This window comes from Carassius carassius, chromosome 32 (genome assembly GCF_963082965.1).
Source record: "Carassius carassius chromosome 32, fCarCar2.1, whole genome shotgun sequence".
Lineage (NCBI taxonomy): Eukaryota > Metazoa > Chordata > Actinopteri > Cypriniformes > Cyprinidae > Carassius > Carassius carassius.
This window is the reverse complement of record NC_081786.1, coordinates 11400292-11425145: the sequence shown is the minus strand read 5'-3', so window position 1 is coordinate 11425145 and position 24854 is coordinate 11400292. Positions and strand designations below refer to the sequence as shown.

At 37.1% G+C, this 24854-nt stretch overlaps 2 protein-coding genes and 1 pseudogene across 3 annotated transcripts; all 3 read right to left on the bottom strand.

The window, feature by feature from the left end:
- Positions 1-425: 425 nt before the first annotated feature.
- slc16a12a (solute carrier family 16 member 12a) lies at positions 426-6299 on the bottom strand. The gene is made up of 8 exons (XM_059520252.1): positions 6041-6299; positions 5298-5401; positions 4524-4749; positions 4099-4202; positions 3318-3461; positions 2160-3138; positions 918-1177; positions 426-812 (listed from the first exon to the last, which is right to left on the bottom strand). Exons 3-8 carry the CDS (start codon positions 4667-4669, stop codon positions 676-678), a joined length of 1770 nt encoding a protein of 589 aa, XP_059376235.1. The 5' UTR covers positions 4670-4749; positions 5298-5401; positions 6041-6299; the 3' UTR covers positions 426-675.
- Positions 6300-8490: 2191 nt separating this feature from the next.
- Positions 8491-18763, bottom strand: LOC132112665 (pantothenate kinase 1-like). Of its 2 annotated transcripts, none has more exons than XM_059520250.1 (7): positions 18205-18763; positions 13942-14294; positions 13266-13519; positions 11283-11459; positions 10611-10734; positions 9931-10056; positions 8491-9467 (listed from the first exon to the last, which is right to left on the bottom strand). In XM_059520250.1, the coding sequence occupies exons 1-7, from the start codon at positions 18428-18430 to the stop codon at positions 9408-9410; spliced, it is 1320 nt and encodes a 439-aa protein (XP_059376233.1). In that variant the 5' UTR covers positions 18431-18763; the 3' UTR covers positions 8491-9407. The 2 variants fall into 2 exon arrangements, with proteins under 2 accessions (XP_059376233.1, XP_059376234.1); XM_059520251.1 differs by lacking the exon at positions 18205-18763 and adding an exon at positions 16815-17037.
- On the bottom strand, positions 18655-24289 carry LOC132113375 (uncharacterized; annotated as a pseudogene).
- Positions 24290-24854: the final 565 nt, after the last annotated feature.

Below are 24854 nucleotides of genomic sequence, written 5' to 3'. Positions count from 1 at the left end.
TTATGATACTGAAAAATATGGCATTTGATTTAAATGTTTTTAGGACAGTGAGAGTTACAGTGGTGTAAGTAGCTGTGTACACTTCTCAATAGTTTGGGGTCATTGAGATTTTTTTTTTTATTAAGGAAATTAAAACTTTTATTCCGCAAATTATTCCATCACAATAATAAATTAAATTGTACAATGCATTAAAATAAAAATATAAGTGTTATAATATGTCAATATTTGCTTTTTTATTGTACTTTGATCAAATAAATGCTGCCTTGGTGAGCGTAAGAGACTTAAAATCTTCCAAAAAAATCTTAAAATCTTGCAGATCCCAAACTTCTGAACAGTACTGTACATTATAAAAACACCGAGCTGTGAATGAAGCAGTAAACGTGTAACTAATGGACAAAGCACAAAACAAGTTTTCTTGGTAGCAAACACGTATAACCAAATGGAACATACATCCTGTACTTCAGCAGAAGAGCAGTGTGTTCTTTTGTTCAGTTCTGTGTTCATTAATTCTATAAATGCATGGATTTGTGGAAATCAATCTGACTGATAAAAGCTTCAGATCAGGAACACGTGAAAACCCTTTTTAACTCCGGAGGGGCACCTTCATGTTTCTTGACATCGATATCGCAGTGTTTTTGTACCGCTTTAGAAATCTCCATTGTACCTGGTTGTGAGTCAGTTTAAGCAAGAGCTCCCTCTAGTGCAACGGATGATAACTCTCACAGCAGCCAGAATCACAGCACTGCAGATCAGAGCGACTCCACCAAGGAAGAATGTAGCTGTGTAGGAGCCTGTCTGATCCACTAGCCAACCTATGAGTGAGAGAAAACACCAGTTTCATAAAACACTTATTACGTTAAGCAGTTTATTTAATTTACCTATCATTCAGTTAAATAGAGTGTGGAAAATCTGCTGGCCTCCAATAGGTGGGCTGATGAGGTAGGGGATGGCATGAAGAAAGTAAACAACTCCCAGAGCTGAGGTCAGGTGGGTGGAGCTGACGGTGTCAGAGGTCACCACAGGAATAAGTGCCACGTAAGCTCCATCAAAGTAGCCGTAGATGAGAGAAAAGGGGACGAGCAGGGAAAACCCATTCAGCAGAGGCAGAAAGAGACAACTCAGCCCTTCTGACCCCACAGCCAGCATATAACTCACCACCCTATATGGCCTCAAACACCTGAACACAACACACATAGATACAGATCAAACCACAGTGTGATGGATAGGAATTTTGAAGAATTAAAATAGCAGTGGTCCAGAATCATTGAATAAGTAGTGCAGGAATCTCTACTCTGTTTCGAGTGAGAATTTGGTCTCAGTAGCCATTTATGAGCACTATTAATAGCACACCTTTTAGTCAAGCTTTTAAAAACTCAGTAAACACTAAAGTCTCATAAAATATTGGGTGTCCCAGACACCAATATTTTAATGATTCGGAACATATGAATTACTAGGTAAGGTAAGATTTCAGTATGGAGATAACAGAGCACACTGTGTGAGTGTATTAGCACTGTTTGTTGTTTGCTTTTGGTATCTGTTTGAGCGTTTGGGCCCCAGAAAAGGTGACGTGTGACATTAGAACGTAGTGAATGTATAGTTTTAATCTACTTTAGAAGACATGAATATGAATTTAAAAACAGATTACAATATAACTTTCTTTATGCCTTACTCCAAAGGTTTTATAAATTGAACAGGCGTCTAGTGTAGATGTAGTTCTTAAAGGGATAGTTCAACCAAAAATTAAAATTCTGTCATTTATTACTCACCTGCATGTCGTTTCAAATCTATAAGAACTTTGTTCATCTTCGGAACACAAATTAAGATATTTTTATTGTTTTTGACATCTTTGCACACAAAAGGTATTATCATTGCTTTGTAAAATTACGGTTGAACTACTGATGTCACATGGACTATTGCAACGATGTCCTTACTACATTTCTGGGAACATTTTAGTTGCATTGCTGTCTATGCAGGGTCAGAAAGCTCTCAGATTTCATTAAAAATATCTTAATTTGTTCTCCACAGATAAATAAAGGTCTAACAGTTTGGAACAACATGAGGGTGAGTAAAGAATGAAAGTATTTTCATTTTTGGGGGAACTATCCCTTTAAATGTCTGTAATATGGCAATTTATGGGAGAGTTCACAATAAACTCTTACTTTCTATCTGCAATCCATCCAAAAGTGATAGTACCGACAATCCCTGATACTCCAAGTATGGACATGAGTAATGCTGCCTGTTGTGGACTGACACCTGCACTCAGGGAATATGGCACAAGATACACAAATGGCACACTGCAACCATATGCAAGGAACAGGAAGGACACCAACAGCAATAAGAAGTCTGGTATCATCAGGAAGGAATATTCTCTCAATACTGTTTTCCTTATGATAGACCATACATTGTCTCTGGACTCCTTCAGTAATTTTGTGTTTGCCACTTTTGACAGTGCCAAAGTATTTTGGTTAGTGTTTGATTCTGGGATAGTTGTGTCCTCTTGGTTGGTTGTCAAACAGTCCAAGTCACTTGATTGTACTAAAGCGGGGACTGAGATGTCTGTATCTGAGCACTTTGGCTTTGATTCTTTGTCCCATTCATCTGTGCTTCTGATCACGGTCTCTGAGTCCTCTGAGTCTTCCTGGCTAAGGTTTATTTCCACATTGGAGTGTGTTTGCTTGGCATCAGAAGGCTTTGATTCCATCCGTTCTTTTCCATTATTCTGCATATTCTCAGCATGTTCATTTTCCCCTCTCTTTGTCATATACGTATGTTTTACCTCCACCAATCTCTGTTCCTGTACACTAACCTCCATACTGTGCCCTGCATCAGCAAATTTAACATTTAGGCAATCAACCTTTTTGCCACCCTCCAAGTCCATCTCTTTCTGTCTCCCACTTTGACTTTCCAAAGGCCTCATAAGTGCTCCACAGACACACAAGTGGGACACCAAACCCCCCAGAATGAGCAGCGCACCCCTCCAGGAGAAGAACTCAATGAGGAGTTGGACAGCAGGTGCTAGTATGAAGGTTCCGATGCCGCTGCCAGACATGGCGATCCCGTAAGCCAGCGCTTTTCTCTCGCAGAAGTAAGAACCCACCATGGCTATTGCAGAAGTGTAGCTGAGAGCAAATCCCACACCTGTGCAGAGAATCAGGAAGGTTAGTATACAAGACTATGGATATGCCTGCCTAGTTTGTTGCAAATTGATATAATTGCAGGGTAAGGTGACTACAATAGCTTCCCTCAAATTATGATTATAAGTCCAGTTAAAAATAAAAGCTTGTATGCTGGTGTATGTGTGCAAATCTGAATCAAACCTGTAAGAACACCCATTGTGAGATACAGGAACTCCACACTGGTGGCCAGTGAGCTGAGCAGCAGGCCGGCAGTGGAAAGAAGCCCACCAAACATGATAGCTACACGAGAAGAGAGGCGGTTCCCTATATAACTACCTAATGGAGCTATAAAGAGAATGAAAAAAAGAATGAAGAGAAAGTGGTGGATAGCATGATAAATACTGAATATTAAGTGATAAATATACAATATCAACATATAGCAATAAATAAAAGAATATTATTTATGACACTGCTTTCTAAAACAATTTATTCAAAAACAGATGTCAACAAGACATTAAATGACACTAAAAAAGCTAGCTCCTCCATCGGCATATGATTTTATTAACCTCTACAGTGCTTTTAAGAGTATGTTCATCTCTATGATGTATTTATTAATAAATAATGTTTATGTAATCTCAAACATTTGACAAATACGGTGAAAACTAACTGCTTAAACTAAGTAAAAGAATTTTGAAAACAGATACCATAAGATATAACCAAGGCTCTTACATAAATATGAAAATGTGTTTCTGTGAACATTCTTTCTCACCAGCAGCAAGATAAATCAGGTTTAGAGTGGACTATGCACTGTAAACCTGTCAACAGACTTTTTTTGAAAACAAAGTTCTCCTAAAATCAATATAGTTTCATACAGTTTGAGCTGTCACATTTGAGTCAGAGAGTTTTTCAGAGAGAACACTGTTGGGTGGGGGGGGGGGGGGGGGGGTCAGTTTTTTATTTTTTATTTTGGCATGAGTCTTACCACACAACATTGTGGTGCAGTCCAGCAGAGACTGTATCCATGCAGTTGCAGAATAATCTCTGGAAAAGTATGACTGGAATTCCACAAAAAAGATGGAAACACACCTGCAACCAGCATGAGAAAGTGCAGATTTGAGAAAGCAATATGATAGAGCAACATTCATTTTATTCCTTTTAAGCACAACATCTAAAACTGGGTATTTCTCCTGGGGAAGTTATTCTGCTTATTTAATGATTTAATATTAAAAGACATGAGTAATTCAGTCTTGGCTAGTGGCTCAGAATGTTTTTAAATAAGAGAACATAAGAATCTTGGTTGAGTTTAAAGGCCATTTCTGCAGCTTTTAGTTTAATTTAGGCTCACATTAAACTTAAAAAAAAAAAACACACCACAGTAGGTGGTTCCTGGGGGAGTAACGAACGAACCTAGTGACTGCACGTGTGCAAACAGTGGTGAGGAAACAACCGGCTACGATCATCCAGCCCCATCCGCCATCAGGAGCGGCCGCTGAATGTGGAGTTTTTTCACTCATCTCTAGACTTCTGCTGGACAAGATGCTTCCTCTCTTCATCCTTTCCCTCACTCTCTCACTCCTTTCAGCCTCTTGTTTTCTCCTCTGTCCAGTTTCAGCTGGTTTTGCTCTCTCTGGCTCTGTTTGGGACAAATTTACTTGCTGTTTTTCTCTTGTTTTCATCTATAAGGGGCTTCTAAATACCATTAAGCAAAATCTGTAGGAGAACCATAAAAAATGTTTTTACTTTAGCCTTCTTTTAGAACTTACCTCAAATAACAATGTGGTGCTTTGGTTAAATAATGACTAAAAATGTATCACTTATGTCTCTAAGATCAAACGGATAGTTCAGCCAGAAAATTAACATTCTTGTCATCATTTGCTCACCCTCATGAACGTGTGGATGCTATGGTTAGTGAGTAAGAGAAAAATAAAGAAATTAGAGCCTGTCCGAGTCTGCCACATAAACACTCCATGATACAGAGTGTGACCAAGTTACTACACACACACACACACACTAGTCTGGTCCAAAGGGAGGCAAGGAACACAGTGTGTCTTCATCAATTCCAAGAGAGAGGGCCAAAAACTAATTCATGGTGCAAAAGTAGTTACTTTATTGCAAAAATGATCAGACATGGAAAAAAACAACTTGACTAGTATTTGCTGGGCTTTATTGGTATAGACTCACCTCAATCTATGTCTGTTAAAGCACAGTCAGAATTTATGCGATGGCTTTCAGTCATCAAATTAAAGACTCAGCAGTCAGCCTCGCTGAAGGTACATCTTCTGAAACTTGAAAAATGAGAGATAGTCATTAAAAACATCTTACTAGCCAAAACATTTGAAAAAGACTACTGTTCAAATGTTTGGGTCAGTGAGATGTTTTTATTTTTAAATATTTTTAAGCAATTAATGCTTTTATTCAGCATGAAATTTATAAAAAGTGACAGTAACGCCATTACAATGTTACAATATACTTCAAATAAGTGAAATTCTTTTTAACTTTCTATTCACCAACAAATCCTGAAAGAAACTGATCAATGTTTCCACAAACATAAGCAGCACAACTGTTGTCAACAGTGATAATAAGAAATGCTGATATATGTCAATAACCAAAGGAATGTACTATGCATATCCTGTAAGTGATAAACACTTCAGAAACATAGAGCCCGAATAGTTGAATAATCTTTGAATAGTTGTAACCAGGAGAGGTCAGAAGAGTGAATGCAAAAATAATATCTCTGGATCAATGCAGGTACAAGCATAACATGTTCTGTCTTTAAAAACATTAGCTAGACAAATAATTATGAATTAGCAGATGAGAAGAAGAGTCATAACAGTTGTGTACAATCCCTTAGGGAGTTTTCTCAGCAACATACAAACAAAATACATGACTGAACGTTTGAGGAGGTCTAAAAGAAACGAACTTACTCTGAAACACACTTCCCAGTGTACAGAATCTAGAGCAGACGAGGAACCACAACAACCGCTGCTCTCCTCCAAAGAGTGGTGGTCCACACATCGGCGCACATGGCTCTGCATGGACAGATGGACAGAATAACAGAGCGGAAAACAACCAGCTAACGGGTGGAAGTACAGGGGACCTCTTGCTTTCAAGTCAGAAGTCTAAAGTAAACTAGCGTTAACTGCAGCCCTGAGTCGGATATTTGCCATGTTTTTCCTCTCACCCCACCCTGGGTGCATATTATACAATGGCTTTAAGGGGGGTCGACTGTTTTAATGGAATTTCAATAGGACGTTTTCAGGACAGTCTGTTGAGGTTCGTCGCAAGCTCTCTTTTGGTCAAACTCAGTAGCCTACAGTTAACTGTCAACTTAAAATTAAAACAATTTATATCCACACTAAAGTTCCGTAAGGCATATTTAAAATGTAAAAACTATCTAAATCAATAATAGGTTTATTTTTATTTTATTTTTTTTACCGCGACTGATTATCGTCGGTGAAAACAAAAGCCCAAAATAGCTTTTAAACTAACTTTTGTGATTACTTAAGTGTTTGAAAATTCAAAACTGAGATATTGATATGTAAAAAGATTATGTACTTTTAAGACCCCGCCCCCGCCGTTTGTTTCTGGTTCGAGTTCCTAGGGTTCAAGCTAAAGCTTTATTAAGGGGGCAAGTCAGGAGATAACAGGAGATCAGCTGTTTGCCTATGCCTATTACCCTAGGGGGCAAGGTGAGCCACTCATTTGCTTTTGAAAAGCATTTATCTAGTAGGTTTTTTTAAGGTAATGAATAGTTCAATTGTACGTGACATTTTTGTCCTCGTCCCCTTTCTCATGTTCAGCTTAGTTTATTAAGTTAACATTTGCATTGTAACGTGTTAAGACAAAATATTACAAAAAAATTTTCAGATTTGCACAAACTTGTGAACTTCATTATTAAGTGTAAGCATTTTAAAATGGGTGACAATTGAAAAAAACCCCACAAATTCATTTTTTGTTTTTAAACTTTATTATTCTTTAAAATGTCCTTTCTCGAGTCTATGCATAATTGCATCCAATTATACCCAGTCAATCACACAGACATCAAATCTCTCTCTTTTTTTTTTTTAACAAAGCCACATATTTCAACACAGTGTGGCTTTAATGACATCTGAGAAATGAAAAACAAAGACAGGAATATTGACATGTTTGTACAATCGAATATAACAGCACAAAGTATCCAAGAATCATCAAACAAGCAACTCAAAGTATAATTTTGTTTAAAAATGTCAGTAGGAATTAAAAGAAAAACTCCCAAGATACAGAAAAAGAACAATTGTGTCAAAAGCCCCTTTTCACTCTTTATAACAGTGTTACTGACAAAAGTGGCAAACAGGACACAAGCAGCTTCTAACGCTCTCAACCAAGCTGCTTTTAGTAATCAACATTTAGCGCATCTGACATTACTGCATAGCAAGAGTAAAAGGTCACCTTTCAGAGAAAGAGAACATTAAAATGATCTCTATAAGGATTTGTACTAGTACAACCATCTATGATATAGAATAATACAGCTTTTAAACTTTAACGTCTGTGCATTGTGCATTCTTTACTAAACAAAACTGCTGTAACTGGCAGCTGGTTTTATTGGATTAAAAAAAAAAAAAAAAAAAAAAATCACACAATGGCCTTCAAATTTTGTACCCATAATACGCTCTTAAATAATTTAATGCAAAATATACAAGGCCAACCAAAGCCATAATTAAATATTATAAAGGTATACATTTTCAACCATACATTTTTTTATGGTTTGATTTCATGAAATAAAAAAACTAAAGAAAATTAATATTAAAAAATTTGGTAAAAAAAAAAAAAAAAAAGTTTGCGACTGATATGTGAGGTCCCCAAAATCTAATTCAGAATTGAAATAACAAAAAAGAGTTAAAATACAATAAAATAAAAACACAACCTAAAACAGCCACAGAGGTTAAAAGAACAGATCAATCACATAGAAGACAAGAAAGACAGCAAGGAGAATTGAACAACAGAGTTAAATAGTAAGGGAGTGGTGTTTTTATTTTTAATGACATATGATATTGGACTTAGAAGGATCTTAGCAATACTCTAATGCTAGGCAACTTTTAGGAGAAATAATGTTGTACATGGCCTGGTAAAGCAGGAATACTGGCATTGGCAGGCTGTCTGGTTTGACCTCTCCCAGTCTCACTTTGGCACTACAATGAAAACACAACGGCTGACTCTCAAAACTGTCTAAACATGTTTGATATTTGAATACTGAGGAATGGGGGGTTGTGGGTAACTGCTGTCATACTGACTTAATCTTTCTGTTTTGTCATCACACAGCAACCTTGAGTACTCTAGTACCATTGTAGATAAGAGGAAGGCAACCAGAGAGGAGGTATATACATATAACGTTATGGTTTAGACAGAAAAAAGAATGGAAAAAGGCAGGATGAAAAAGAGGCAAAGCTGGACAAAGAGGACAAAAATGTGGGATTTTAGGGGAGCTTTCTATCTGAAGTGCCTGTCAGATTGGCCACTTGGTCCCACAGAATTCCCTTTCACATATAAGTGACACCCTGAGCTTTCTGTGTATCATTTTACAAACAAAGGCATTTGTGTGATTCAGCATAAATACATCTTTAATATATAATTTATGATATAATTCCAAAAGTGGACTGATTCCTTTTTAAAATTAATTTCATGCATAAACGCATGGAGAACTCTTAACTGTAGTGAAGAGGAAGAGTGAAAGTAGAGGCAACCGGAAAAAGGTTGTTCTATGCTGTATAGAGCCCAGTGTATTTTCTTTACTATGAGGATCCCTGTCAGTTGGCACACATCTATCATAGCACCCGAGACTAGAATAGTGCATCATACATCATTTTGGGTCTGAACAGCAGTTTAACACAAAAAAGGTGCATCATTTAACCAGGCCTGAAAACAGAAACCAGTTCATGCCGAATACGCTCTCAGCTGGTGGGCATGACAAGAATAGCAAAACTTTAAAAGGGCAAGTATTGGCCATCAATAAACTCTCCCTGTTCACTACACAATGATATTTACAAACATTACAAAATGAAAACAACAACAAAAACAACCAGAAAACAAATTAGCAATAAGGTTATGCAACTGTCAGCAGTCTGAGGGAGACTAAGTAACTGATAAAAATATTGTTTAGAATCTTATTTTAAAGGCTATTTACAGGTTAATTACTATAATGGCTTCATTTAAATATCCCAGTGTTCCCAGAATTCCAGTTTTCCTGTTGGAGCTTCTGTGTAGACGTCTTAACGCAGTTTCTGGATCATCAGAGATGATGATGATATCTTTCTTTTATGCATCATCAGACGACTTCAGCAGTTCTAGAAAAGCACCAACAGCTCCAAAGTATCCCTGAATCGCACATACATACATTTAAGTGTACATATAAACACATGTTTTCATTAAACTACCACTATATAAGATAAATTATTCTGAGAATTTTCACTGTTATACACTTCAAAAATTTGGTTCCAGTATTTTTTTTTCTCCAACATTAATAATAATGTAATATCTGTAATATCAGAATGATACTGAGAACTCAGTTTTGTCATAACACAAATAAATGACATTTTAAAATATACATGCATGAAAAGTTGTTTTAAATTGTAATAGTATTTCATGATATTACTGTTTTCAATGTATTTTAGATTAAATAAATGCAGCCTTGGTAAGCATAAGAAACTTTGTGGTATGTTTTAAAATAAAAAACTAACAAATTTCAAAGACCTCAATCTTTTTAAACATAGTGTATTTCATTTTGAGAAAAAAAATCCAACAGATTAAAAATAAATTATTAAAACGCAGAGAAAATTACCTCATGTTCCAGGAAAAGGGCCCTCAGCTGGCCCTTGGACCAGAAGTCCATAGCATAGGCGAGAAGCTTTGTCGACACAGTGTTTATACGCAGAAAGTTCCCAACAAACACAACCCGTTCGATTTTCTACAGGACAAAACAGAAACATCACTCAGCATGACTAGGCCTATGTTTTTACACTATGTTTTTCACACTTTCTGCTCTCATTTTGATAGAAAATGTACAGAATCCTGTGGAACAGATTTAAAAAATATTCTGTTAGTTAAAATGAGTGCTGGGTACTGCTGCAGGCACACTGTACATTTCATGTGGGTCTGTTTATAACTCTAAATTAGGTTGTTTCCTGCAGCACCAGCAGAGGGAGTCCCGGCACAAGCTATTTGTTTTATGGACTTTTTATAGGAGGTACTCAAATTGGTGTTTTTGGTAAAAGTAAAAGCACTTGCCATCATCATCTTTTCATAGATAGTAGCTAATGTGATAAAATCATGTATTCTCTGCATATTGTTGGGAGTTTCTGCTCTGATGATGTTCTGTACACCCTGAAAGCCCTGTACAATGCTGCTTGATCACCAGGCTACAAGGCAACACTGTAGAGAAGCCCAGAGTGGCCAGACAGATGCTCACAGCTGGTGCTGACTGCACACACACACACACACACACACACACAAAAAACACACCTCATTAACTGCACACATGCGTGCGATGGAGCCAATGTTATTTGTAATTGTGACGAGCGTGGCTCGGGCCAAGTCCTCTTTAGAAATACTCTCCCTCTTCTCTTTGCTCATCATGTGCCCAAAGCTATAATAAAAAACAAGAAACATATCCACTTATCAGACACTCAGAAGAAGACCAGTTTGTCTACTTGTTGCATAATAACATAAAGCTGGATAATGCAAAAGTCCTATGGGACTCCCAATAATTTAATGTACAATTACTACAGACTATGCATCTAAATCAGTGTAGATTGTGCAGTTATGATAAAAAAAAGAACCAGTAAAATAAATATAGATTGAAATGTATAAATCATTTTATAGGTACACATACAATGATTTATAAGGTTATAAATGTCTCTAGTTTCCTGATTTAATTAATTAAATGCATCTGTGCTGAATAAAAGTATTAATTTATTTCCCAAAAAAGGGAAAAAGCAAATGATGGCAAACTTTTAAACAGCAGTGTAAATTCAAATAGCCATGTAAAGGAATTGGGATCTCGTGTGTTTGTGTCACATGAAACAGATAAGCCTACATGCAAGACCCCATAAATACAGCTCAGAAGCATCACATTTCATTCGTGGATCTTTGTCATCTGACACCACGCACACAAACACTGAGTGCCTTTTGTACCTTGAAGCCACCGCAGACCCTTGTAGGCCGAAGCGCTGGTAGTCACCTCCATAGATGTCCTTCACCAGTTTGTCCACGTTGCTGCTGTCCCCTTTGCTGGCCATTTCAAGGGCCTCTTCAAATGTCTCACAACCCGTCAACAGGCAGCAGAGTCCCAAAAACGTCCCTCCACCAAGACTAAAAAGAGCACAACATTTTTTTAAATAAAACAATAAGAAAGGAATATTAGGAGTCAAAACATGGTTACAGGCCACATCTAAAATGCACAAGTGCATTCATACATGCATACAATTTGACCTTGTGACCACAATTTAAACTATGACCACAATTTAAACAATTTAAACATATGGCCAAGGTTGCAAACAGGCCAGCTTGCAAAAGGAGACAAGTAACAAGTGTTGTGGTCACTGCAACACAAAGCAAAGTCTACATCATACCTTATATCACACATACTCGACCAAAAGTTTAGAATAATTAAGATTTTTTTTTTAAAGTAGTCTCATATTCTCACCAATGCTGCATTTATTTGATAAAAAATACAGTAAAATAGTAATATTGTGAAATATTGCCATTTTAAAATGATTGTTTTCTATTTTTATATATTTTAAAATGCAATTTATTCCTGAATTTTCAGCAGCCATTAGTCTTCAGTGTCACATGATCCTTCAGAAATCATTCTAACGCTTATTTGATGCTCAAGATACATGTCTTATTATCAATATTTTAAACAGCTGTGCTGCTTAATATTTGTTTGGAAGCTATTAACTCAAATGAAAAAGTTTGGAGTAAGAAAGTATTTTTATTCAGCAAGGATGTATTAAGTTACAATAAAGATCAAAAGTTTCAATAAAGACATTTACAAAAGTAAAAAAAAAGAAACTGACACTGAAGACTGCAGAAAATTCAGTGCTGTCAAAGGATTAAATTACATTTTAAAATACATTAAAATGGAAAAAATAGTTTAAAAACTTACTTTGACTTGTAACAATTTTCACACTATTACTGATTGTACAGTATTTTAATCCAACAAATGCAGTTTTGGTGAGCATAAAAAAATAAAATCATCTGAATTAAAATCATCAAACCTTTGACATGTAGTGTAAATGAATATGGTAGAAATGACTAAACTGAACAGGATCAAATTAACAGGAAAACACACAGAGGTTTGTCAAATTTGAGTAATAGCTCCTGATCCTCCTGCAAGTGTGACAGATTTGCACAAAAGCTTTTACTACTGCTGACAAATCTCCTCCCATCCGTCAATCACGACAGAAGGCGGTTCCATTCTGGAACAACCACATTTTAAATGCTCTTCTGTTAACTGACAGTGAACTTCACAACCTACTCTGTTGTCAGTCACATCTGTTATCATCTGAACATGACTCAATCTCATGTTTCAAAGGGAAAAATAAACACGGCAGTAGGTGATTGTGTGTTCTTGTGCTTCTAACAGGCTTTTGATTCTGTGTCCATGATTGATGAGAAAACAATCAAGTCCATGTGATTAGCAAACGGCAAATGTAAACTCATATTTCATGCTGGAGAGGGACATTTTAAGATAAAAGCTCCATGAAATGGATGGATCTCAACAAAAATTGCTCATAGAGAATACAGAATAATCTTTGTTTCTTTTTTTTTTTGTAGAATAAATGTAAATTACAACAAAGTACTTTGTTTTTGTTTTTTTAGCTCGCTATTTGACACACATTTTTTCTTTTTTTTTAGTTATCAGTTATCAATAATAAAACATCCCTATGTGAATTTCTTTTGGAAACAAATGGATGAAACCAAAATATTTATATACATATTTATCACTCACTGTAGTTATTGAGAGTGTAATGCACTCAGAATTGCTTTAGAATCTGCCAAATAAATTGTAATTGTTAATAAACTAGTTTATTGTCTGGCAAAGTCTGGCCATGTTACTGAGACTCCTATTTGTAGGTTTCTTCTGTATGGTTCAAAGTACTCAGCTGTGCTGACCTGGTGCCCGTCACTCTTTTGTAATCATCTTTTGCATAGACTGCCAGAATGCTGACGCCTGAGCCAATGTTGACCAGCAACATGGGAAAAAGGTTGTCAAGACAACAGGGTCTCTTGATGCAGTTCTGTGTGTCGGAGGGGTTCTCAAAGTAATAGCACTCAGGATGACCGTTAAAACCGACCGAGTCTATGTACAGCAGCCCCTGGATTAAGCAATCAAGCTCATCCAACTTCAGCAGCTCTAGGTCTGCCATCTACAAAGAAAAAAAAAGAAGGATTCATGACTACTCATTGCTCTGAATGTACAAGTTTCATTCCCTTAAACATATTTCCAGATTTTTTTCTTGAACATACTTTTATTAATGAAAAAAATGCATAGCCTTTCCATTGAGCAGTTTGGACTTTATTACCAAACCAAGACCTATTTTTTACAGGTCAGTTTAAAAGTAACACTGTTGTCCTAAACACAATAAAAAAAGCAATAAATTTAAATCTAAATCTAAATCTAAATCTAAATCTAAATAAATAAAAAGAGTATAGTATTTAGTATTTATTTATATACAAAGACATACACACTTCTCATTGGTCCAAAATACTACTCCACACCGCTGTATATTAACCATTTGATTTTACTGTCAATTCAGTTTGAATGCCATGCTGTGGTACATCTCCTTACCGTTCTGAAATCACTCTCAAACTTGTATGCCCCGCCACCAGTGGCACACAGTGTGGTATGCAGGCTGGAGAAGTGCTTATCTCTGCCCATCTGGATGAATCTGTGCATGGCAGCGGTGGGGAAGCGGATAAAGTGCAGGTTCCCTGTGCGACCGCAGGTTGTCAGGTTGCGTAATTCCAGGTGTACATCACGGACACCAGTTTTGCCATACGCTGTGTTGGAGGTGAGGTACCTGCGTATGCTCTTCAGATTCTCCACCTCCTCCTGCTCCTCTTCTGCAGTGATGTCTTTTGGCTCGAAGTAAACAAGCTTTACTAAACTACCACCGATATCCATTCCAAACCATGGAAAGGCTAGAAAGAGATAAAGAGACTGATCAACATGATTGCATAAGTTGTGTTCCAAAGATTAGACAGTCGATAAACTGGACTGGCAAATAAACTCTTCTAAAGAACCCTCACGTACACAATAAATAATGAAAGGTGGGTTTATACATAGGAAAAACAACCATTCAAAAGATATTTCTCTCACAAAGAATTATGCTTTTTTGTACTTTCTGTACTGACTCCTAAAAAATGCGCCATGGCTTCCACAACATTGATTAAAAAAATAATAATAATTATATATATATATGTATGTATGTGTGTGTGTGTGTGTGTCTTAAGCAGCTTATTACAGTGATTTCTGAAAGATCATGTGGTACTCAAGACTGGAGTAATGGATGCTAAAAAAAATCAGCTTTGCATCACAGGAATAAATTACATGTAAAAACATATTAAAATAGTAAACACTTATTTAAATTGAAGTAATATTTCATAATATTACTGTTTTTATTGTACTTTTTAACAAATAAATGTAGCCTTGGTGGGCATAAGAGACTTCTTTCAAAGCCACTAATCACAAAAAATCTTATTGACCCCAAATTCGTAAAAGCAAGTAAGCTAATTCAAACATTGCAAGCAGGTCGGCTAAAGAGAAGCAGAGACTTGCTTGCCCCAAGCAACACTGCAGCATCTAATGAAGAGTCAGGCAGTTACCATGGAGACAACCACGAGGCTGCAAATGGCTGTTCTAGGATGCTTAGCAGGTAAGAAACAGACTAATAAGCAGCAGGGGCAAAGTCTTATCAAATCATTGGTACATCATTACTGATGACTCTTACATCAGACATTCACTGGACTGACCCCAGTGAAAACTGGAAGAATTAGAGCAGGTCAGGGACAAAGATCTGAACTCGAATAGCCTTGTACACACAGATCAATCTGACCTTCCAAGTATAAAAACACTGTAAGCTGGTGCTGCACAGGTGACTTGTCTGCAACAGAACGCTCTCTGCTACAACATCATCTCAAATGACCCTCACACTTCTATCCCCCACTAATATAGATGTTGGCGAATGCTGGGGGGTTATTTTGGACATCACTCTCATTTCAGAGAATGCAAATCAAGTGGACGAGAGCCCATCTAAATGAATATGCATGTGCTTTGCTTCCATAGTTTTTAAAAACACAGGGGAAGTTAATGTTATTCGAAGTGAAAAATGCAGAGGAACATCCCAGCCAGGAATGAAACAATGTTGCCTCTGAGAATGACCTGAGCCAGAAGCAGCAGGTGAACAGGGGGTGTGACAGTGGTGTGACATAATGACATCAAACAGCCCATGTGGGTGAAAGGTCTGTTTACTTCCCCCAGTCAAACGAGGCATGAAGAGGGAGAGAGACTGAAAGAGAGAGAAAATTGGCAGACATGGTGTCCATGTGATGGGCTTGGAAAGGCAAAGGCAAGAAATGGCGAGAGAGAATGTGACCAACGAGAAGGAGAGGGGCTGACAGAGAGAAACTGGCAGGCAAGTGAGTGTCCATGTGAAAGAGAAGGGGATTGTGCAAAAGAGCAAGAATGAAGACCACTGAGCCTGAAATACCCATCAAACTAGAACAGAGGAAGCATTGCCATCACCAAATTCAACATTAACGTCAGACCTACAATCACTCAGTATAACCTACTGCTAAAGCAGTCAAAATATTCATATACATACATTTAAATACAATAATATAATATAATATAATAACAGTTTTTTATATTCACAAATATTTAATGCCAGTCTGCTTTGTTTGCTTGTGGTGTGTGAATCTGAACAAAACCACTGAAAAGAACATCTTACCACCACATAAGCAATATTTTAGAGTAGTGTATCAACCTTAGATTTTTTCAAAGATATTTTTATCTCTGTAGTGTGAAAGACTGGTATGACCTGATCGTTTGCATTTATTCATTTAGCAGACACCTTTATCCAAAAGGAGAAATGAAAAATCCAACAAGCAATTTATTATAAGGAGGCAATAACACAGAAGTACTGTTTTTAAAACATTGTCCAGAATAGCCCCAGCTAGAAGAAGGAGGGAAATAAGAATAGTAAAACATGGAAAAGGAAGTTTAAATTGTTATTTTATCAAAACAGCAGGATGTACAGAATACATTCCAACACTATGAACGTGGTTTGAGCATAGATAAAATAACAATAAAAAAATGCTGCAACAAAAGTGTTACCACACACACAAAACATAGCTGGAGCAGAGGAATGTTGACAAGCTGGCCTGGCATGCAGTCTGACACAACTAAAGACTCACTCAACTGTGTGAACTCTATATTAAGCTTTCATTTTTCTGCTGCTGTTACCTTTGGCAACACAAAGTAAACCTGACATCAAGACACTTTGTCTTACAAAATTTTTGCGCTTTAGTAAATACCAAAGAAAAAAATCTAATCCATTTACAGTGTTACCAGAGTATGTTGCAAAGAAATAAAATTACTATCAGAGCAATTTCAGAGGAAGTGGATGTTTTACAACATCACACAAGAACGAGGTGTCTTACCTGGCTTACTTGAACACTTCAACTTCATCTTGCTGGTAATCCTTATATATTCAGGTGCAAACAAAAAAAAAGCCCAAACAGCAGGAGAGCTCACAGGCAAAACGCAATTAATAGTCTAGTTTGGCTTGTAATGCATTATAACTACACTGTAAAAAGCTGAATTCTCAGAGTCGCTTTGCAAAAGTGAGTAAAAACGGAAAATTATGCATAGTGGAGGGTGGGGGCGTTTCTGTCTAGCCCTTTAAAGCGGCCACGCGGAGACAAAACTCAAGCGCTGATTGGTCGAAACGCGTAGGGCCTTTCCATCAGGAGTGGTTTCAGCACACCTCCTGACTTTCACAACGACCAATCAGAGAGCGAGAAGAACAGTCTCACAGGTTTCTTCAAAACAAAACACACTCTTCGGAACACGAGACAGACACAGCACTGAAAAGACGACAGTATGTAGCTAATAGGATTGGGAATGCATTTTTAAGCCAGACGTGAATAATTTTTATATACGTTTGAGAAGCGTTAAAAACTTGGAATGTCGTCCTTTGCTGATACGAACGGAACGCCATATTAAACCAATTTGACAAGGGTTTGCTACTGAATCTACAGCGTAAAACATATGAGACCGATGTAGTTAGTTTTTCGAAACAATGACTCTTAAGAGTCGGTTCTTTTTAGTGAATCAGAAGCATATACTGTGCTTCCAATGTAGTCAGATTCCCGGACAAATGACTCTATTGAATCGATTATTTATAGTGAAACAAAACAAAATACTTAGGAATCAGTCAAGAGTTACTGATTTATCGGGCTGAATCACCCGGGGAATATTATGATTCAGTTACAGTATTTTATCTAAAAATTTGTCAGCTCCTTTTGTATGGACTTTATAAACCTAACGTTACGTGTTCTCTGGAAATTTGTAATTAACGTTACCTCACAATTTTGGCAACAGTAAATTAAATAAAAAAATTCAGTTCTTTTTTTCTTCTCGAAAGTAGGCTACTTAAAAAAATCGATAAATTCCTTAAGATTCTGAACCCATACTTTGGACTCAAAAATCGTTATTAACGTTAACTGAGGTCGATACATCTGTAACGTTAAATAGCCTACATTACAAGAAATGAATTCGCACATACATTTTTTTCAATGCCAGTTAACTTACTGTCCCAACAATAAGGGCAACTAACGTCAATATATTGTGCCATTACAGTACACTGGCAAAATTAATTGTAACCCTAACAAAACGGCCATAAACCATTACTCTCCCAATAATGTGTTAAACATTGACACGGACATGTCCTTACCAGTGTATCTTTGGGGATAACTGCTTATCAGACACTGCTGAAATCATACGTACAAATATTATCTGCTGAGCTCTGGTGTCTGACTATAAACTTACGAGGTCTGTTTTTCCTCACTGACTCGATTTGCATCCGCAGCCGACACCTCTTGGCCGGGGACCCGTTTGTTTGAGGGTCGTGGTGAAGATGGTGGAGATTATCCTCCGTCGGACTGAACGGGCTGCAGCTCCCGTTGCTCAGCTGTCGCCGGAGTGGCCTGTGCATGCCGTTTGTGCAGCAATGACCCGATCCTTTCTGTTCCATCACTGATTTGGCCTTATCCATATTTCAATGCACAGAAAAAACCTACAGCGCACGGCTCCAGTAATATGGTTTTAGGCGAGCCTCAAAGCACATACACGCGCTGGATGTGTCAGGCTCTTGAGATAAGACAAGGCTCGTGGCTAATGAACTATGCCAAATGCACGGATTTTTATCTAAAAATAGCCGCAGCGATGATAAAATCGCGTGTTTACGAGTGTCGAATCGTAAACGATGAGCGCAAAACACTAACACAGGCTGTGATCGAGGTCACTGTCGGTCATATTTCCACTCTCCAGTCCTGGCGCTGCGGCAGCCACCCCGTCAAACACCCGGCTCGTGACGTCACCAGAATGACTCCACGAACCAGATTTACAGCCTAGCACGCGCACTCACACAGCCACTGCATATCGCTAACAATAGATCAAAGTACAGAAAGATCTTTCCTAACAAGTTATTCGAGAATGTTTGAATGTAAATATTTCCCTTTTGGTTGCGCGGTATGGCATGCTCATCTGTGCCACTCATGTTGTGTGTTAATAACTGTAGCCTATCTATCTATCTATCTATCTATCTATCTATCTATCTATCTATCTATCTATCTATCTATCTATCTATCTATCTATCTATCTATCTATCTATCTATCTATCTATCTATCTATCTATCTATCTATCTATCTATCTATCTATCTATCTATCTATCTATCTATCTATCTATCTATCTATCGTTTCAAATGAATTATTTAAATGAGTAGCAATTGAAAGGGATTTCTCTGCATATATGTGCGTGGGGTGAATGAGGTCAAAGGGGAGTTTCAGTTTGGTGGTTCTCGGGTGTCAAGTAGGTTAAGTATCATGAGAGTAAGGACATTAGAAAGAGAAAAATGAAGGAGAGTTCAAATTAGTGAGTTATTAACCAAAAAAACATTTATGTAAGTGATGCAGGCTAAGTTATATATTGAAATAAACAAATGCATACATTCCTAAATGGCAAACCTATACGCCTTATGCAATCTTAGAGCCTACTAAGTTTCCGAAATGGCAGAAAAAAGACTTTTCCCACCTCATCCACTTACTACGATAACAAATCTAACAATTCTGCAACAAATAAAAATGGTTAATGAACAAAACAAAATGTATTTCTATTCTTTATTTTCAATCATGTTTTGTTTTGTGGAAATTATAAATGTTTGAGAATTTGATTTAGGTTTTTAAATTAAGATGAAAATGTATTTAGCTTTTTCTTGGTGATTGTTCTCAACTGGCCTGGCCACAAAGAGAAGTGGCAAAGAGAAGTAAACACCACACTAACCGCAGGCAAGTCTCCAATCAGTGGTAACTAACTTTGGTCAGTCCTTTTAGTTAGCTTCAGAAGAGTATATCTGACAAATAATGATTACATAAAGAGTGTTAAAGAATAATTGCATCATCAAATGTCATTTCATTCACTGTGTACATTTCTGGAAAGTACTGTGGGCGGTACTTTTCAGAATAGATACTGTACATGCTAAAATAGCTACAGGACTGAGAGGGGCCAAATCATTCGGGAAACTGCAGCGAATGTGAAATCAGTGACCTCAACTTCTTGGAAAGTAATGAAAAATAATGTAATGAGGGCAAATGACAATTGAAAATTTTGCTTTTAATCAATGAAACAAATACACACAAAAATGTTTTTATTGGGCCCGATCAAAGAAGCAAATAACTGAAAAAAAAAAAAAAATTATTAAACATTTTAATCATGCATATAGTTTTTCAATGGTTTAATTATTATATAATTAATACAGAAATCCAAGCATGACGTCTTTCATACAGGAATTTGTGATAAGCTCTTCTTATCTGATGTGGTAGTTTGTTTTGAGCACAGCAGATAGACCGCATTATTCTTACAGTCAAAATGAAAAAGAAGTTACAAGTCTTCCTGGAATATATGTGTATGTTTCAATGACTTTCAATTAAACAAGAGTCATTTTTTAATCCAATGTTTCCTTAATATACAAAAAATCATTTTTAGTACAAGACTTTTGTTATTTTTCTCATCCACCTTATTTTAAAATGGGGTACACACAGAATACTGTTGTTTTTGATACTATCCCATGCATAGGCTTGACCCGTTTTGTCTATATTTAGAGTGTCTTAATGTTCATAAGGCACTGGACTGAGTACTCGGTGTTCAACAGCTGGTCTTTGGGTATTTTGTGATGGTAAGACAGTTCCAGGATACAGGGATACACACATAGTTTTAGAGCGCCCTCGTCCCAGCTCAATGGACAGGTTTCTAGTGGCCATGTTTAAGGCAGCTTTAGCCATCCTATAGCTGTACCAGTCTCCAAAAGCTGAAGACAGAAAAATAAACCAACAGAAATGTGTGTTTGGGTTTGTTGAGAAAAACAGACCAGATGTAGCTATAGACAACTCTAGTTAATTTCACATGTGGCCACTCACAGCATATTGCTATATTTGTATATTTGTAGGTGTTAATTTTTTGTGCCCTGCTGAGAAAAGTAACATGATATTCAAACTGATTTATTTTGGGAAGCTGACTTGAATGGGAATATAAACTATTGTGTAAAATGTGTACAAGTTACTTTGCATCACTATGCAAAAAAGTATAATATGCTAAATGTTCATATTTGTGGGTCCTCTGGCTGATTTTTTCTCTTAAAAAGGATGTAGTAATTTACACTTTTTTAAATATATGACTAACAAACTATGTGACATTTTGTGTTGAAAAATATGCAACCGTCCATCAAAATAGTCTGTTTTTATTTTAATTCAGTAAAGCGCCGGGCCAGGCTCTGATGTGCATATGATACGTACAGTGGAAAATGACATACTCAAACTTAATTATTTCATTTTATGAAGCCTAGATTATAGTCCTAGTCATGGTCTTTTTCAAAAGTCATTAAGACACTTTTCGGTGAATTAAAAGCAAGTAGTAAGGTAATTGATAGTAAAACAAAACTACAGAAGCTTGAAAATGAAATAAGAAGTTAACTCAAGCAAAAAACATTCCACTGTGTCAGTGTTGTTAGTTAAGATGTTCTAAAAAGTCTTTTTCAAAATAGGCCTACTACATAAGCATCACAGGCTAATACACAGGCTGATTTTTATCTTTATATTGACATTTTATCCTGCTCCTCTTCTATGCACCACTTCCTGCCTTGTGCCCCTGATCATTTTCTTTTCACTCATTTATTTTAGAAATGATACTTTAAGAGCACATAAATGGCAAAACTATTTTAACTGTGTGCGCCATGCATAATTAATACATTATGATGATGTATTATAATCATGTCATGACAGAAAGTGTTTAAATTAGTCCAACATGACATGTTGTCAAATCTTATCTACATTATTTTAATCAGTTTGATAAGCGGTAATTATTTTTAATGAGTCTTATGTTTTCCTTTGCTTGATTTATTGTAAATGAAGACACATTTAATTAGTCAATTAATCTATTTTCTAACAAATATGCTTTAGGAGTGTAGCACAAATTTCACATCAGAACAGGTCAGACAGAAGGCAGTTGGTCTCAAATGGAGCCTAAATACATGTAACTTTCAAAATTCTCAGTTTTTCACACAAGCTCATCTGATGTTTGACAGCTGAGTAATTCTTTTATAAAGTTTTTACTTGGATAATTGAGTCCCCACCTGAAGCCAAACCGTGTTCAACCCTCATTTTCTACATAAATGGAGAAAAACTCGCTCTTGACATATGGTTAGATACCAACCATTGTCTCCAATAGATCCCACTCTAGCAGTCATGTTCACAGTGATGCCACTGTGCTGTCTCTCTTTCACATCCCTGTTCCCTTCTGAAGCAGGGGGCAAAATACTTGGCCATCACCAGTGGACCCACTGTATTAGTGGTCAAAGTGTAAACTGACTCCCTGACCCTGAAGGGGGAGGGGGGGGGGGTACAGGAACACAAATGTGTTAGAATCTTTTATATATATTTCATTTGAATATGCCCCTTTAAGTATGATTTCAGCATTAATAAAACAGGTCCATTGGTCACCTGAGCGGACACGTCTCGTAAACTGGTTTCTCCTTTACATAGCTGAAGAATTAATGATCAAATCGACGTGGTTTCCCAAAGGCAGCTCTGACACTCTCAGCCGCTCTCTTGCCTGTAGACATCCAGTTTCAGGACGGTCTGTCTGTCCGCGTGCTGCGCGCTCAGGGCTGCCAGATGTTGAGCGGCGTGCATGTTTCTGCATGTGGCGATCATGGCTGCTAGTGATTTGTTTAAGAGTAGATATCTGCAGAACTCAAAAGCTCAGAACTCTGCTCGCGCCTTGCACAAGCGCCAGCAGCCATGACTCCCAACGAAAACAAAATGCACGTGAATTTGTATTAGCTGCCCTCTATAGGAGGAAGGAGGACACTTGCACAACAAACTAGTTTTGCAACTTATGTGTTTCCGTACTACATGATGGCCTACATATAATTTGTCAATTACTTTATAAAATAATTGTTTATACACACACACACACCTAAGGGGGAAACGTACAATGCTTGACTGTTCTTAGAACCAACTTTACTTTTCTTACATTTAGGCAGATATTCCCTGTATCATTTAATCAACGTTTCTATGATACACTGAAAAACAATAAGCATATAAGTTTTAAAGGCTTTTACTAGCAAAATAAATAAAATAATAATTATTATTATTATTTTTATTATAATTATAATTATAACAATAAATTAAGTCAATATTTACAGTGTTGATCCCTGTTCTTTGTAACCTTGGCGATTCGCTCTGGCATGCTGGTTATTAGCTTCTGGGCCAAATCCTTGCTGATGGTGATCCATTCTTGCCTTATTAGTTATCGGAGCTGATCACAATATGTGGGCTTCTGCTTGTCCACTCACCTTTAGACGACTGACCACGTTCTATGGGATTGAGATCAAGGGAGTTGCATGGCCACGGATTTGGCCATGGATAGCCCAATTTTACAGAAAGATGATACAAACCCCTCAGAGCACCTCAGATGATGCTAACTCTGAAACAACATACAGAACTAACAAATATGGCTACTTACTATGCAATCACATAATAATTGCTGTTAATAGTGTTCATCTTCTGGTTGAGTATATGTCTTGTATTAATTTTTCAGAAAAGTCCTGTCATATGCACATAAACTGACAGTCACCACTTATAAGCTACTACTAAATATTGTAGAAATGTAATTTTCTGTAAAGTTGCTTTGCAATGATTTGTATTGTAAAAAGCGCTATACAAATAAACTTGAATTGAATTGACTCGAATGGCCACAGATCCAAAATTTCAATGTAGTAATCTTCAAGCCACTTCAATATTGCATTGTGACGTGGTGCTCCATCATGCATGGATTATTACCAAATTGCTCGTGGATCGTTGGAAGAAGAAGGAAGAAGTCGCTCTCGCAGGACATTTTAATACAATTCTTTATTCATGGCAGTTTTTTGGGGCAGAATTATGAGAAAGCCCACTCCCTTGGTTGAGCAGCAACCCACATTGATGGTCTCAGGATGCTTCACTATTGATACAACACAGGACTTTTGGTAGAGTTCGCCTTTTCTTTTCCAAACAATCAGCTTTCCAGATGTCCCAGACAGTCGGAAGGGAGTTTCAGAGAAAATAACTTTGCACCAGTCTTCTGCTGTCCAATCTCTGTACTTCCTGAAGAATTTCAGTCTGTCTTTGACCAGCTTCTTTGCTGCCCTTCTTGACACCAGGCTGTTGTCCAAAAGCCTTAGCCTCACCGTGCACACAGATGCTCTCACACCGACCTGCTGCGGTTCCTGAGCAAGCTCTGCTCTGGTGGTGACAGGATTCTGTAGCTGACTTCTCAGAAGAAGAAGGTCCTGGCAATTGCTGGAGCCTCTGTGACATGCTGAAGACTTCTTCAATGCAGTTGAACCTCTCTCCTTGAAGTTCTTGATGATCCGGTAAATGGTTCTTTCAGGTTTAATATTCTTTGCAGGAATTTCCTTGCATGTGAGGCCATTTTGATGCAAAGTGATGATGGCCGCATGTGTTTCTTTGGAGGTAACCACTGCTAACAAGAACACAATGATTGGAAGCACTTCTTCCCTCCATTTATAGCAATCATTATGCTTTTACAATCTAATATTAATTAGATTAGAAATATTTTTTTTTAAAGTTTAAAATTAAGCTTTTGGCAATTATTTAAAATGCACTCTACACAATAATCTAGAAACAATGTAAACTTTGCAAAACACAAAATTTATGTCACTGACAAAACTTTTGCCCTTGACTGTAGTTCATATGTGTGCTATGCGCGCACCTGAGAAGTCGTGCATTCAGTGCACACTTGGGTAATAGAGCTTTTGCTCTATTTTTATGTTTTGTCACTAGGAGGCGACAGTGTAGCTTGTTTCTGGATGAAATTTCCACTTTACAAAACGATTCTGTTTTTCCGGCTGGTTGGTGTGGA